General features: G+C 42.6%; 1 protein-coding gene across 1 annotated transcript in view; it reads right to left on the bottom strand.

The window, feature by feature from the left end:
• ptprq (protein tyrosine phosphatase receptor type Q) overlaps window positions 1–16,804 on the bottom strand; it is a 171,285-nt gene that overhangs the window by 79,574 nt on the left and 74,907 nt on the right. Inside the window, exons 26-30 of the mRNA XM_080191499.1 lie at window positions 8,521–8,693; window positions 2,551–3,097; window positions 1,907–2,068; window positions 1,630–1,809; window positions 82–189 (exon numbers count right to left, since the gene is read on the bottom strand). Coding sequence (XP_080047625.1) covers window positions 82–189; window positions 1,630–1,809; window positions 1,907–2,068; window positions 2,551–3,097; window positions 8,521–8,693 — 1,170 coding nt within the window. The remainder of the gene's footprint in view (window positions 1–81; window positions 190–1,629; window positions 1,810–1,906; window positions 2,069–2,550; window positions 3,098–8,520; window positions 8,694–16,804) is intronic.

Here is a 16,804-nt window from a genome sequence, read left to right as displayed (position 1 = left end):
GCACATGCGCATTAGCAGTTGAGTAAATAATATAAGGGAATAACTGGAAACTGATTTGTTTTGTTATAAGATGTTTCTTACCATCTTCAAGAGTTCGCACGAACACATCATCCTTTTCAGAGACTGAACTTTCACCTGCAGAGGTAGATGCTGTTACCCTCATTTTATAATCCGTAAACTTTTTCAAACCTACAATGTAAACAGAAATACATGACGTTTCTGGATCTGTGAAAAAGCAGTTAAATTGATTGCAGTGAATTGAGTAAAATGCTGCAGCGCACAAACTGAAACCATTCCCATATGGTCCTCAACGCTGTAGTTCTACTACTGCTGAGACTAGCAGCTGTTATTAGGTACAGCAGCTAAGGCCAGAGTTACACTGACTTGTTTCGTACACTCAATACATGAGGATGCTTTCACATTTGTATCCCTGCACAGAAATCTGCTGCATCAATAACATTTTTTTAATTTTGGGAAACAGTAAGCAGCATTTTTTCATAACAGCAAATAAAATTGTTATTTTTTCAGATCCCTATACCGTCAGCAGGATTTTGATGCAAGACAATCACTGACAATCATATATTTATTGAAGAGTGCAATAAATACATAAGTGCAACTCCTAACTTTACTTAAATAAGGGCTTAATGATCTCATGCCAAATAGTTCTACCATCTACATCCCAGTGATCTCGATCAGGACATTCTTGTAGAAATTATCACAATGTGAAACTTCCATATTATCACACCAAATCAAGCCATCCCGCAGGATAAACTGCAGTGTCAGGGAAATGAAAACTGCTACACGGCAGGGGACAATGCCTTCATAACTTTCTCCTGTGCAAAGGAGGAAATAGCTGAACTGGACACATAGGTTTCAGCATTGAATGCACAAAGGCACATGGATTTTCATATGAATTGCATAGACTTCATGATGAGAAATAATCAATTTCTGACAATGAAAAATATTATCACATTCATTAGTGAGAATTTGTGTACATATTTAATGCAAGAGCAAATGATGGATGAATGGCATACAGTGCTGCTGACTCCACAGAGGAGCACCCTAAAAGAAACACCCCAAACTTCGGTTGGATACTCCATCCTCTGTTTCATATTCTTTGACTGTCACTACCCCAACAGAAATGTATGTAATGCTTTGGACATAACGAAGGATTGTGTGTAAAAGGCCAAAGTGCCCAATGATTGAAACAGTACCTCCCAGAGGGCTCTACTATGCTCGACGCCCCTCCCATGTAACCTGTGCTACAAGAATATTTGCCTTGCTCCCGATAGCAGAATACATGTTCCCCACTTTCTTCCAGGTTTGAAGGAAATCTGGACACAGCCCACCTTCCATGCACCTGAGTTTTATTGGAGGGTGGCCCCTCCTACCCCACCAACCCAAGTATCCTTTTCCTGTAGATTCTAAATTTGAGCTTCCAAAATATTGGCCCATTATCTCTAAATTACAGTCCCATTGGAGGTGTTTATCAACCAGGTACTTTGTCTTCAATTGTTATTTTCAAATTTGTCCTTAATCAATAATTTTGCAATCAGATTTAATTAGTTCCAAGAAGAAGTAGCATGAAGCTCAGCTTTATAGTTACAAGTGTTTAATCATTTAAAATACCTGTTAGAGTAATACTGTTGTTTGTCGCAACTTTTTGAAATGCCTCATTTGTGCCTTCCTCCACAGCATAGATAGTGTAATGAGTTATCATACCATTAGGGAAAGCAGGTGGGTCCCATAACATCAGTATGGAAGTAGAGGTGATATTTTTATAGGTTACACTCTGCACTGAACTTGGCACTAAAAACACCAAAGCAAAATGTTTAGTTAACTTTGAAGAATCTGAGACATCACCTTAATTTCTAAAACAAACATCATGGTTCCTTCAGTAACGTACCGGATTGTCGTGTCTTGAAGGAAATATTGGTTGGTGGTCCTTCTCCAACAATAGTGAATGCTGACACTCTGACAGTGTAATCAGTATAAGGTACAAGATCTTTTACAACATATGACAGCTGCTCAGATGTAGGGTCAATGACCTGGGGACTGCTTTCATTCTCTGCATTAGATAGAAAAAGAAAAACTTCCTCCAACAATCCTCACATTTAGTAAAGTTCACAGATATGTTAGTAGAAAACAAAATGAACGACTAAAAGAAAGCAGGAAAGAAGCAACAAGGTGTCAAGCACAGTAATAAATATTATTCACAAGTATCAGCATAGGGTAAAAAGCTTCTAATATTCCCTTAGATTTGTTGAATTAGGACCAACTGACTTTAAATAGGAAAATAATAAAATACTAATGTAGGCTTGCTAGAGGCAATGAGAACTATTGTAAAGAAGTTTTATTCTATAAACTTGATATATATAGTGTTGTTAAAATCATAATTTATTTTCCAAAGAGATTTTGCTGTCACAACATATATTCTGCAGAAAATGTTTTGTGACTCTAAAGAGCAAGTGTATACACTAATTACATCACCATGTCACTGGGTCATCACCAGCTGTTACCACTACATAACTGGAGTTATGACCTCCTTACCTTCAGTGATATTTTGAAGGTCATTAGCCAGAAGCCTCCATAAAGAAGGAAATGGTGAAGAACTTTCAGCCAGGGAAATCCCACCTGCCTTGACAACTGCAGTAACTGATCTTTTATACAACACTGATCGCGGCTTGAGAGTCATGCTGATTGTAGGGTGAGATCCAAAGGACCCCGAGGAACTGGGGGCTGTTTGTTTAGTAAATGGTTCAGTGAAGCCAGGAGCAGCTACTGAGCGTACAGTACTAGGCAGTGATGTTTTAGAGTACGTTACAGCATGCGATGTTAGTTGATCGGGCACAGAAGCAGCCAGGCCTTTTCTGTGAGTAGTAGATAGCTCAGGCAGCTCTGAGCTAACAGTGGTCAGTGCTTCAACTGGTAAGAAAGTTGGAGAGGTCGCTGCAGGCTCTAAAGATGGAGATTCAGAAAATAACTCAGCAGAGCCTTCATCCAAGTCTGCAAAGGTTGCATCAGTTTCTGAACCTAATGTACTTGTTTCTGTAACCAACATACCAGGATTTACTGGCTCAGTGGCATTTTCCATTTCCTAAAGCAAAAAGAAAATCCCATCAATATACATGTCAAAAATGTAGATATATCAAAATAACCAAGTTATAACCATTCTACTGCCTGTTTAGTGCTGCAATCAGAATATTAGTTTCAATATTACCACCAGTATTAAATTCAACTTCCCCAATTTACTAAATATGTGCCTATTTTGATCACTGAATTGTACCTGCAACTGTGATTTTATTTGACTTTTGTTGATGAATCTGCTTTAGAAGCAGATAAAGGATGCGGTTCCCAGCAAGATAAATGGCAAAAGGGGGTGAGATCCAAAGTGATGACAGAGAGGTAAATACTTTCTCCCTAATTTAACCACTCACACTCCCTGCCGTTGTCAGGTATGTGGGGTTTTAAAGTCAGAGTTTCAGTTTCTATCGTCATTGTTTATTTTGCTTTGCTAATCTCATTATTTTACACCATTTAACATTAAATGCTGTTTGTTATGATTTGAGGTTTGAGGCTTCAAGCTGTAATGATATCTGTCATTGATGCAGGAAAAAAAGCCTATATAATTCCCGACATAAACCTAACAACTAAAATCTCTTGAAAGTAGCCAAGAAAGCATGCAAAATCTGGGAAAATATTGTGCAAATAAACATTGGATCAACTTATGTCAAGAAATCCAAACTGCCTGTGACAATGGAAATCTGCGAACTACGTACAAAGAGATCAAGAGGGCACTTGACCCTCCCATCATCAAAATTGCTCCCCTGAAGTCAGCAGATGGTGAAATACTCACTGACAGAAGTAAACACATGTCCTGCTGGGTTGAACAGTGCTGTGAGCTGTGCTCCTGTTAATCGGACATCTCCCAGTCCCCGCTTGACATCCTTCAGCAGCTTCCTTTCATGGTTGAGTTAGATGAAGAAACCTCAACACTTGAACTTAAGAAAGCCACAGACTGCCCAACAAACAGGAGGGCACCCAGCAAAGATGGAATCCTAGCTGAGCCACACAAGCATGGGAAATCCCATTTATTGTCACTCATTGGTGGTTCTCTCTCGTTATATCAAACTCTCTACATTTTGAAAAAAACAGAAGCGACAGAGGACACTCACAACTGCAACATCATCTCATTTCTTAGTGTCACAGAAATGACTTTGCCAAGTTCATTCTTAAATGGCTCCAACTACTTGCAGACTGAGTGTACCTTGAAGCACAGTACAGTTTCCGTGCCAGTAGATCATATACATTGACATGATCTTCTCCATATGGCAGCTACAAGAGATGTGCAGAGAATAGGGTATATTTCTTTACCCTACAGACTTTACTAAGGCATTCAACACTGTCGGCAGGGCAGAACTGTACAAGATTTTGGGAAAACCTGACCGCCCACCGAAGCTCCTCAGTCTCATCTACTTCTTCCATGACAACATGCATTGCATTGTACAGTTTAATGACTCTATTGCAACAGTTTCAGAGTGAAGAATGAAGTGAAACAAGACTGTTTCTTAGCCCCACTATGTCTGATATATTCTTCTCTAAGATCCTGATCTTTGTCTCTGCTGCAAATAAGAAAGAAGTCTACTTACACATTCGGTCAGACAGTAAGCTCTACAATCTCCTAAGACTGCAAGCGAAGACAAAAACAGATCACATCTTGGTCAGAGAACTCCTCGGTGCTGACGATGCTGCAGTAGTCACTCAGCTCACTGTGGCAACTCAGCTACAAAGATTTATAAGCTATCGCTCCCATGCCTGTCACTCATTCTCCCATGGTCATGGGACAAGGTGTTGCATCTCTGCCTCCGATCACACTCAATTACATCTCACTGGGTGGTTAGCAAATTCTGATACCTTGAGTCAATGTTGATAGACAAGTTGTCCCTTTACGCAGAGCTTGATACACACATAGGGAAAGCAGCTACCATTTTTGACCGACTTGCAAAATGCCCAAAGATTAATACCAAGCTGAACCTTAGAATTAGGCTAATGCTTTATAAAACCTGTTTACTCAACAGCTTGCTGTTATGCCTGTAAAACATGAACAACTTATAGCTACCAGGAGAAAAAGCTCAATAATATCCTTTTTCACCATCTGCAACGAATCATGAGTATCTCCTGTGATGACAAAATCATGAGAATGGCAGTGCTTTCAAAGGCAAAGTTCCCAAGTGCGCTGACATTAAATCAAACAGAGGTGGTTATGGTGGGTCGAGCATGTCTGCAGGATGGAAAACAGTCACATGACTAAAGAGCTCCTATATGGAGAGGCAGCTGGAGCCAATGGGGTGCTCAAGATTCTGCTTCCATGATGCTTTCAAGCATGATATGAAAGCCCTGACACCATTTTTGGAACCTGGGAATCACCAATTGACAAAAGAAGGGAATGGCAACATCTCTAGTTGGCTAGTGTGCTGCCATGATGGCCAGTGGCTACAAAAGCTTGGCAGCAGGCATTGTGGAAGTTAAAATGTTCAGATTGAAGTTTCATAGTTTGGAAATTGTGTGGAAGTTAAAGTGTTCAAATAAAAGTTTCATGCTTTCTCTGTATCGTCGTGGAAAATGTTTATCAGCTTATTGGCTTTAAAGGGAGTCAGTCTTTGCTAATTTTGCATAGGCCCCATAACATTTTCCTTTTTCAGCCTTCACCAGAGGATGAGCAAGACCAGGTATTTTCCATAACAAATACCAAAGACAAGAGATGAGGATAGGCAGTGCAAATGAAGGATTAGTAGAAGTCAAATTTTCATTGAATAAGAAAGGGCAAAAAGCCTGGATTTAATTGGCAATTATGTATATCAATGAAAGATGTGAAAAATCTCTTATTCCTGATTTACTGTAATTATCTATAACTGTTTCTCTGTGAACTCAGAACTGCTCCTGACATTCCGTGTTAGGCAGAGGAAGTTCTCCTTGTACACAAGTAACAAGTAACATGGTGTCCAGCGCTGTTTGAGTAAAGAGTCAACTGAGTGCCTTTAGACTGCTGTTATCCAAAGAACTCTGACGGCATTAACACTAAAAACAACAGCCCACAATGTTACCAGGCTGCTCCATGCGCACTACCTGTGGCGGAGCCTGTTTCTCAGGCATTTGTCTTTATAGCCATCAGTGATGGTGTACCAAATGAAAATACTGTTAGATCATTTTCTTCATGTCCATTATCTCTTGGAAAAGAAGGATGCTATAAAAAACAGATTATTGCGGGCATGAACCTGGTTACGTCACCAGCAAGGGAGTGGAGAAAATCGGAGATTGTGATCTCACTGGTAAGATCCGCGACTTCTGGGATTCTTGAGCCCCCACCAGCTTTCCTGTACACAGAGAGCTGGGGTTCAAGGCTCTCCCCTCCTCCCTGCCCCCTTTAATTCATTTTGACCTTTTGACATTTCTACCATTTACAGTTTTTGTAACAGAGCAGGGCTGTTGGAGAGCTCCTGGAAAGATTGCTCACATGTCAAGGAGGAGCTACACACCATGATCACAGTCACAGCAGCTGCAATTTATGATTTGATTAAGGCTGTTTCAGTACTCAGGCAGACATGGAAACCTGGTTGCAAATATTCAAACAGAGAGTTGGGAAAATGGAAATGGATCTGGGAAGCAACAGCAAAGACTCTGGAAAGGTAACCGAAACTGGAGATGGGATGTTCATTTTCAAGGATAAGGAGGGTCAACAGTACATTATTAGAAAGTGGGATCATTCTGAAAATAATAATAGAATGATCTATCAATATGGAATTGCCTACTACTTGTATAGTGATTGAGTATTTATTTATATACAGGTGACAGTCCAAAGATACGTGGGTTAAGTGGATTGGCCATGTTAAATTGCCTCTTAGTGTTGATATTGTTAGGGGGAATAGTGGGGTAAATGTGTGGGGTTACAGGGATAGGATGGGGAAGTGGGCCTGGCTATGATGCTCTGTCGGAGAGTTGCTGAGACATGATGGGCCAAACGGCCTCCTTCTGCACTGTGTGGACCTTATGATTCTATGACAGGCATTAAGTGAGAATTCACTCGTGCTCCTATATATAGGAACAGTCTGAAATTGTTTGGGAGGTACAGGTTTGTAATGTGTACATCACTTGCAAATGAATGCTTCTAAAGAACGTAAAAATTAGGCTTCAGTTCTAGCCTTCACTGCCTGACTTTCTGGAATAGAACACTGCATGCATATGCACTACTTCCCTTAAGCATGATACACAAAATGGAAACAAAATCCTTTCATTTACAAATGGTATTCTGTATGTGCACATGCCGTGAAACAAGCCAGCTCAAGGTTGGTATTTGCCCTCACATCACTAAATGTTTGCACAGTCAGCCTTCAGAGAGAGACTGAAGAAGCAAACATGCAAAAGACAAGCATATCCAATTCAGGTCACTCAAAGTCATTACTCGAGCACACAACACATCAGCTTCCACTTCCCAGCACAGCACAGCTCATTTTGTTTTAACCATAAGAGATACAGGGCAGTACAATTAAAACCCTAAAAAAGTCAGACAGGCTGCTTTAAAGTTTAAAGTTTATTTATTAGTCACAAGTAGGCTTACATTAACACTGCAATGAAGTTACTGTGAAATTCCCTAGTTGCCACAGTCCAGTGCCTATTCAGGTTAATGCATCTAACCAGCACGTCTTTTGAAATATGGGAGGAAACCAGAGCACCCGGAGGAAGCCCATGCAGGCATGGGGAGAATGTGCAAACTCCACACAGACAGTGACCCAAGCCGGGAATTGAACCCGGGTCCCCAGCTTACAATATCAGCATGACATGATCGAATTTAAGAAGACCAAATTGATAAATATTATTGTTCCTATCTTTTTGTTGTCTTCCTTACTGGTGGTACCATATTTGTTTTCACTCTGTCTACAATATTTCTAAATATGGCCATTTTTCTGCCTTTTTTTCTCTTTGTAACCACTCTACCCAGTTCAGTTTCCCTGGTTTACCATTCATCATCTCCTTTCTAAAATCGAATATTGCAGTCGACTTGTTAACATCATGGCCAGGATTTTATCAGCATGCCCACCCCGGAATTGGGATGGGTGGGGCTCGCAGAACGGAATTCTTCATTGGCCTTGGGCAGGATTTTACAAGCCTCGCCCAAGCAAGGTCGTAAAATCCCAGCCCACAAATCCAATCTTAAATTCCAATTGTATGTCACTATTGCCGAGGTATTCTCTAACTCTGCTCTAATGTACTATCATCTGGTCTTTATTTCTAATCACATCCAACAGTAACCTTGTTGTTTGACCAATTGTTCAATGTAACAATTGATCCATATTTGGCTCCCAACATGCAAATTAAGATAACAGGAAATATGACTGAAAACCAAACACATTAGAAAACAATTTTACTACAGGTGTGAAACTTGACTAATTAAAAAAAAGGCAATTAACCAGAATGTTATGGAGGTTTACAATTGCCCAAGTTAAATAAAATGAAACGGTATACCTGCTGGTTTTCTGTCAGGATTATATTTTGTACAGGTGTTTGAGAGTCCTTTCGAAAGACTGTGATTTGATACTGGGTTATAATTCCATTTGCTTGATGAGGCTTTCCCCATTCCAATTTTGCAGAATTAGCTTCAACTTTTGTTGCTTTCAAATCAAATACTTCTCCTGGAACTAAAAAGGTGAACAATTCTGATGAAAACCAATCTAAATGAACTATTTTAGTTGGATACTGTTGATAAAACACAGACTAAAAAGTGAGCCGCAATTCCCATCAGAAAGTGAGAGTAAACACCTATACCACATTTATATTGTATTTCTGTTCTCTATCACACATATTACATTTCAGTTTGAATAATCAAAACTAAGTTTAGATTTTGGTCAAACTATCAGTATATCCAACAAAAAGAGGACATATGCTCTTATTTAGATTAAATAAATTTGAGCCATCTCAGGAATCTCTTGTGTAGCCTGGGCAAATAGATCAAACACATCGCTGGCAAATTGGCAAGAGGTCACTTGCCCATCTGCCAAGGGGTAAATCATGTGTCATATAAGAATGCTTAGGGTGACAGTCTTCTAAAAAAAATCTAAGTGTCAAATTTGCATAAAATGGAGTATATCCCGCTTTTTTTTCCAGCAGGACTTTCAAAATGAATCTCCCACATTCTGTGCACTGCAGACAGCACCAGTGTGATTCACTTCAGAAATCAGGGGGTGGGATCTTATCCCGCTGGAGAGACCGACAGTATAGCACTGAACGGGCCACTGCACATGTGCCGACCTGTAAGTGCCGAGATCAGCACACGCGCAGTAGCTCACGCTGCTGGCCTCCTGATCGCTAGCCAGGCCCACAACCACGCATCACTGGCTGTGCGACTTCCCCCACCCCTTGACAACTAAGCTCCTGGACGTGTCTGGGCCAACCCCGACACCCCCCCTGCAGTCCCAAGTGCGGATCTCCCAACCCCTCTAGAGGCCCTGCCTACCTCTGGCTTCTAGCACTGCCCCCTTGGCACAGCCCAATGCCCAGTGAGGCCCTGGCCCCACCCCAAGTATTGCCACTTTGCCCCTTGGGCAGTGCCGGGGGCCAGGCTGGCACTGCCAGGCTGACAACGTCCCGGTGTTACCCCCTTTACCTCCCCAAACCCCGGGGGGACTTCCAAAGCCCCCCTTCACTCCAGTGGGGTTGGGCCGCAAGCTCCCCATTGGTGGGGAGCTGTTGGAAACCCCATTGGAGTGAAACACTCCTGACAGGGGGAGAGAGGCTAGCAGGCCCGGAAACTTCAGTCCTGGGTCCGCTAATGATATTCAAATGATCATTATAATAATTTATTCAGCTCCATGCTGATTTCTGGCACGGAACTGACGATGCTGGAAAGCCAGCGGCTGGAGACGCACGAAGGCTGTGGCACCCAGCGGGAAGCCTGCTACACGTCTCCACTTGAGTCTTCCGGCCTGCCACATTGCTTTAGCAGTGCAGCGGGCTGGAAAAATCACTCCCTTAAAAATTGAGAATATATATGAAAATAGGATGACATGGTTCAGTGGGTGACAGCAGCATTTCAGCAATAAATCATATAAACCAAAGAAGTTTGAGATTTAATACAAAGTCACCAACCTGTCCGCTGATCTCAAAAGTGTGATCACTGAGATCACTGCACATGAGTTAATGAGATGCAAAGATCTGCGTGGGAAATTGTGGGCATCAAGGGGGGTGGGGGTGGGAAACAGATACTGCCCTTGTGATCCTCATGGTTGAATTTCCTCCTGATAATTGCTATCCCAGGTCAGCTACTTCAGTGAAGTAGCGGACAGCTGCTAGCAACCATGGAACCGCATCCTAGCAACAGTCAGGAGAGGACAAAGCCCAGATGAGAAATGGAAGTGGGTGGAAAGGTAAATGATCATTATCCTATGAGCCAAAGATTGGTTTAATGTGGGTTACGGTTGAATTTGCACTACCTCTGTTGAAATGCCAGCTCACTTGTGCTGTGACACGGCCTGTGGAAATTCAGGCCATCATGGCAGGAACTTTAACAGAGGTGAGTGCACAGATTTGAGCAAAATCCTCAAAACATGCAAGCCTGTCAGGATGGCAGCTCCGACTTCCACACTTAACTGTAGTGAACTAGGGTACATGAGAACAACCCCTATGGAAGAGTGAGCTGTCAACTTGAATCCAGTGATCGTTCAATTACAGTGACATCAATGAGGGTTTTGAAATTTAACCTTGTCCCCATGGGTTTTCTGGGCTTCCTGGAACTTGCCAGTGAAAGCAAGGCAAGAAGAGAGTAACAGTTAAGGCGGGAACTGAAGCCACAATGGGGAAACGTGTCAATAAGTGCTCAGCTGTTTGTGCTTCCTGGCATGAAAGGATTTGTTTGCAGTATTTGTGCTGACAGATTACTGTCTGCACTTTGGAGTTTTAAAGGTCTGATCTGCACTTTGGATCAGTATGGATGCCGCAAATGCTGCACTATTCTGGGCCTCAAGCTGAGGACCATCAGCAGTTGCAGCAGCAAAAGCAGCGTGAATAACGAGAGCGGCAAGGACAGCTTGTGCATCATGAACTTCAGCAGCAACAGCCAGTGAACACAGATCTGAAGCTCCACAGGAGAGGAGGAATTAGCAGAGACGCGCGTATCACAGGAGTCCATACCCTGCACACAGGATTTACAGATAAAGGGTAATCTTCCTTGTCGTGTCAGAATGCCAGAGGCTTAGCTTGGGGTGCCGTGTCAGCTGGTGGTAGACATTTACAGCCTGCTGCAAAGATGAGACCTACCAACTGGGCCCGTGGTCACACCCAGCAATGGCTGGCAAAATCACTGCCACACTCGGTTTCTTTGCCTCTACATCATTCCGTAGCTCTGTTGGGTCATTTGCAAAACCTTACCATTGGCTTGCCTACAAATGCCACATGACAGGGGACCAGCTATTTCTTTGTCAGGGCTGGCATGTATGTTAACTTGATGTTAACAATGATGCCTATCAGAATTAGTGGACACTCAGGTTTGCAGCTTCAGATAATTACAAGGCGTCACCAACTGCATGTATGTGGCTTCCAAGACACCCCCAGGTAACCCAGTCTGTCAATTTCAAGGGCTTCCACTCAATCAATGTGCAGCTGGTATGCAACCATAAAAAAGGTTTTTAGGCATATGAGTGAAAGGTTTCAGGAAAAGCAGCCAGCATAATCCATGTTCTCCAGACATTCTCTCTTCCACCTTCTTCCATCATGAAAAAGATACAAACGTCTTAGGGCACGTACCAACCAACTCAAAAACAGCTTCTTCCCTGCTGCCATCAGACTTTTGAACGGACTTGCCTCGCATTAAGTTGATCTTTCCCTAGACCCTAGCTATGACTGTAACATTACATTCTACACTCTCTCATTTCCTTCTCTATGTACAGTATGTTTTGTCTGTATAGCGCGCATGTGACAATAATAAATCAGATCAAATCAAATCAAAAATAGCTTCTGTAATACTTTTGACCTGCAGCAGTCCACTCTCCCAAATCTCATTACAGATGGAAACAGAGTTCTGGGCTTCCTCTTCAGAGATAAGTGATGCCCATTTAAAACATGGCTGATAACACTTCTCAGCTACTGAAGGAAAAAGAGGAGGACTGATATAATGAAAACCACATGACAACCAGATATGTCATTGAATAAGCCATCATAGTGCTGAAGATGTGCTTCAGGCGTTAAGATCTAAAGGTATTCTCCCGATTGTACGAGCCAGGGTCTCCAGAATGGTCTTGGTGTGCTGAGCTTTACGCAATGTGCAGCAGCACAGCCAGCAGCACACTTTGCTATCCTGTCTGCTCTCATTTTGTGAGTTTCGCTTGGGTTCCATCAGTCCATCCATCTGACAACCATGTGCAAAAGCCACTTTTGATGTGGGTATGCCGGCGTTGGACTGGCGTAAACACAGTAAAAAGTCTGACAACACCAGGTTTTAGTCCAACCTATTTATTTGATAATATACTCACAAGCTTTCGAGGGGACTGCCTCTTCGTCAGGTGAATGGAGAGTTCTGGCCTCAGACAGAGCATATAAAGCACAGACAGTTTAGAGATTACGGATTAAAATGCGAATCCTTACACCTAACCTGCTGTTCAAGACCTGAAGTGGCTGATAATGTGAGTGGAAGGAGCACTGATCACAGTTTAAAGAGATGTGTATTGTCTCCAGACAGTACAGTAAGTGAGGTTTTGCAAACCCAGGCAAGTCACGGGGGTTACAGATACACGCATCTCCATTAAGGACGGTCACCTCAGCACCTCACTGTACCGCAAGCCCACAGACAATCTCACAATGCTCCACTTCTCCAGTTTCCACCCTAAACATGTTAAAGAAGCTATTCCCGATGGACAAGCCCTCCGTATACACAGGATTTGCTCAGATGAGGAGGATCGTGACAGACACCTCCAGACCCTGAAAGATGCCCTCGTAAGAACAGGATATGGTGCTCGACTCATAGATCGGCAGTTCCGATGCGCCACAGCGAAAAACCGCACCGATCTCCTCAGAAGGCAAACACAGGACACAGTGGACAGAGTACCCTTCGTCATCCGGTACTTCCCCGGAGCGGAGAAGCTATGACATCTTCTCCGGAGTCTTCAACATATCATTGATGAAGACGAACATCTCGCCAGGGCTATCCCCACACCCCCACTTCTTGCTTTCAGACAACCACACAACCTCAAACAGACCATTGTTCGCAGCAAACTACCCAGCCTTCAGGAGAACAGTGACCACAATACCACACAACCCTGTCACAGCAACCTCTGCAAGACATGCCGGATCATCGACATGGATACCATCATCACACGTGAGAATACCATCCACCAGGTACATGGTAAATACTCTTGCAACTCGGCCAACATTGTCTACCTGATACGTTGCAAGAAAGGATGTCCCGAAGCATGGTACATTGGGGAGACCATGCAGACGCTACGACAACGGATGAATGAACATGGCTCGACAATCACCAGGCAAGACTGTTCCCTTCCTGTTGGCGAACACTTCAGTGGTCACGGGCATTCAGCCTCTGACCTTCGGGTAAGCATTCTCCAAGGCGGCCTTCACGACACACGACAGCGCAGAGTCGCTGAACAGAGACTGATAGCCAAGTTCCGCACACATGAGGATGGTCTCAACAGGGATCTTGGGTTCATGTCGCACTATCTGTAACCCCCGTGACTTGCCTGGGTTTGCAAAACCTCACTTACTGTACTGTCTGGAGACAATACACATCTCTTTAAACTGTGATCAGTGCTCCTTCCACTCACATTATCAGCCACTTCAGGTCTTGAACAGCAGGTTAGGTGTAAGGATTCGCATTTTAATCCATAATCTCTAAACTGTCTGTGCTTTATATGCTCTGTCTGAGGCCAGAACTCTCCATTCACCTGACGAAGAGGCAGTCCCCTCGAAAGCTTGTGAGTATATTATCAAATAAATAGGTTGGACTAAAACCTGGTGTTGTCAGACTTTTTACTGTGCAAAAGCCACTTTTGCCAGACCCCTCCCCACAGCCCCAATCCCCATCCCTGGACTGGTGGAATCCAAGTGAGCTTCACACTAATGAGTTTTCATTTCGTGACATGCTGATTGTTTGTTGGGGCAGGATGGGGCCCACTATCGGAATCCGTTCACCCCCACCCACCACCACTCCCAGTACATCTTGAACTAAAAATCAAGCTTGATGATGTCCAGCAGCAGATCAAATATCTTCAGATAAAACATTTCAACCAGAGGTCCTATTAGAAATAATTAGAAAACAGCATTTATTTCTGTTCTGATAACCATGATTCAGACATCCTAATAAATAAGGTAGTTCTTGTGTGTTTTCCTATTACCTCTATCAGTTACTGCCATCTAATGGTAACAGGGTAATAACGTTTTCACTTTTACTCTGGTATATTGGAAATTCCCAAGAGCAAAGCTTCAACATTACTTTTTCTAAGATACCGATGCAAACTAATAGCAAAAGGGAGGAAAGAAAAAAACTGTAAAGAAAAGAATTACTGAATTAGGTTCATATGGCTTGGTCGTCTGTTTACATATTAAACCAAATAAACCTGTTGGACTTTAGTCCTAGTGTTGTGAGACTTCTTACTGTACATATTAAACAGCATCCTTTTGTTGTTTTAGACCTGAATATTTTGTCAAAACTTGTAGATCATAGAATCCCATTTGTGCAGAAGGAGGCCATTCAGCCCATCAAGTCTGCACCAACCACAATCCCATAACCTATCCCCATAACCTCATGCATTTACCCTAGCTAGTCCCCTGACGCTAAGGAGCAACTTAACGTGGCCAATCCACCTAACCCACAAATCTTTGGACTTTAGATGTTTCAGATCAGCGGGATTTTGGACACAGAGCAAGAGAAAGTACAGGACAATTAATAGAGTGACCCATGAGGTGTTTTGGACTTTAAAGAACAAGACCTTATAGCTTTTAGGGTAGTAATGTGGTACTGCAGTTTAGCGCTGCTGCTTGACAGCATCACGGACCCAGCTTTGATTTCAGCCTTGGGTGAGTTTGTGTGGAGTTTGCACATTCTCTCCATGTCTGAGTGAGTTTCTTCCGGGTGCTCTAGTTTCTTCCCACTGTCCAAAGGCATGCAGATTAGGTGAATTGGCCATGCTAAATTGTTTCTTAGTGTCCAAAGATGTGTAGATTAGACGGATTAGTGGGGTAAATATGTGGGGTTATGGGGATAAGGCCTGGGCAAGATGCTCTGTTGGAGAATCGGTGTGGACTTGATGGGCCGAATGCCTTCCTTCTGCACTGTAGGAATGCTATTATTCTATGATTCTGGTAGATACTTGGCAGTTCTTTGCTTTAATAATGATCTCAACAACTTCAGAGCTTAACTATGAATTCAATTTTCTCTTTTTTTCTGGGGATGGGATGGAAAGGAGTTTGTGCTTGGCTGAGTCCTCCTAATGGAGCACTTTGTTGTGAGGCATGAGTATTAAACTAGAGCAGTCCGTGCCCATATGCAGCAAGGCTTGTTCAACATTCAAGCTTGGACTGATAGGTGTCAAGTAACATTCATACCACACAAGTGCCAGGCAATTAACTTCGCCAACAAGAGAAAATCTAACCATTTTCCCTTGACATTCCGTGGTGTTATCATAGCTGAATCCTCCACAATCAACATTCTGGGGGGTTACCAATGAGGAGATACTGAACTGGCCCAACCATTTCAATACTGTAGCTACAAGAACAGATCACAGGATGGGGATTCTGCAGCGTAACTCATCTCCTGACTCCCCAAAGTCTGTCTGCTATCTACAAGGCACAAGTTAGAAGTGTAATGTAATGCTCTCCACTCACTGTTTGAGCGCAACTTGAACAACACTCAAGAAACTAAACACTATCCAGGACAAAACAGCCTGCTTAATTGGTACCTCTTTCATCACGTTCAACATTCACTCCGTCCACCACTGAAGTACAGTGGCAGCAGTGTGTACCATCTACAAGATACACTGCAGCAACTCATCAAGGCTCCTTTGACATTATTTTCCAAACCTGTGATCCCTAGCACCTGGAAGGACAAGGTCAGCAGATAATTGGGAATTTCCCCTGCAAGTTCCCCTCCAAACCACACCATCTTGACTTGGAAATAAATAACCATTCCTTCACTATCTCTGGGTCAAAATCCCTGGAACTTCTTCCCAACAGCACTGCGGGTGTACCTACACCACATGGACTGTTGTAGTTCAAGAAGACAGCTCAGCATCACTTTCTCAAGGGCAATTAAAGAAGACAACACCCTAATCCTACGAAAGAATAAAATATTAAAGTTTCTTCTATCATGCTCCTCGGCCTCTGGAACCTGCTGCACTTTGTCAATTTCTCATTTTCCCTTTCCACCAAATTATTTCTCTAAGCCTTCAGTTATTCACCCGCTCCCTGTACCTTATATGTCTAGTTTTTCTCAGTGTACCTCCATTGTTTCATGCTTCTAATCAACTACCATCAAACGGTTTCTTATTGTCCATACAGATCATTTTAAGTCCTTTCCCTGTGTGCAATTGTGTTTTCTTCCTCTCCCTTAGTCAGAGGCACATTTTTAACATAGTTAATATAGTCCTAATAACTCATTTAAATATCTTGGATTAGTATTAATTAAGAGAAAATCATTAGATAGCACTAGTGTATCTGCTATTGGTATCTAACAACTTATAATAATGGCGTGTGAATATTGGAACATGCCTTTTGTGTAAAAAAAAATTATGGAAAATTGTGAAAACTACAA

The sequence above is a fragment of the Carcharhinus amblyrhynchos genome, chromosome 6, assembly GCF_965287045.1.
Source record: "Carcharhinus amblyrhynchos chromosome 6, sCarAmb.v2.hapA, whole genome shotgun sequence".
In the NCBI taxonomy this organism is placed as follows: domain Eukaryota; kingdom Metazoa; phylum Chordata; class Chondrichthyes; order Carcharhiniformes; family Carcharhinidae; genus Carcharhinus; species Carcharhinus amblyrhynchos.
The sequence above is the reverse complement of the archived record's forward strand: the minus strand, read 5'-3'. Positions and strand labels throughout refer to the sequence as shown.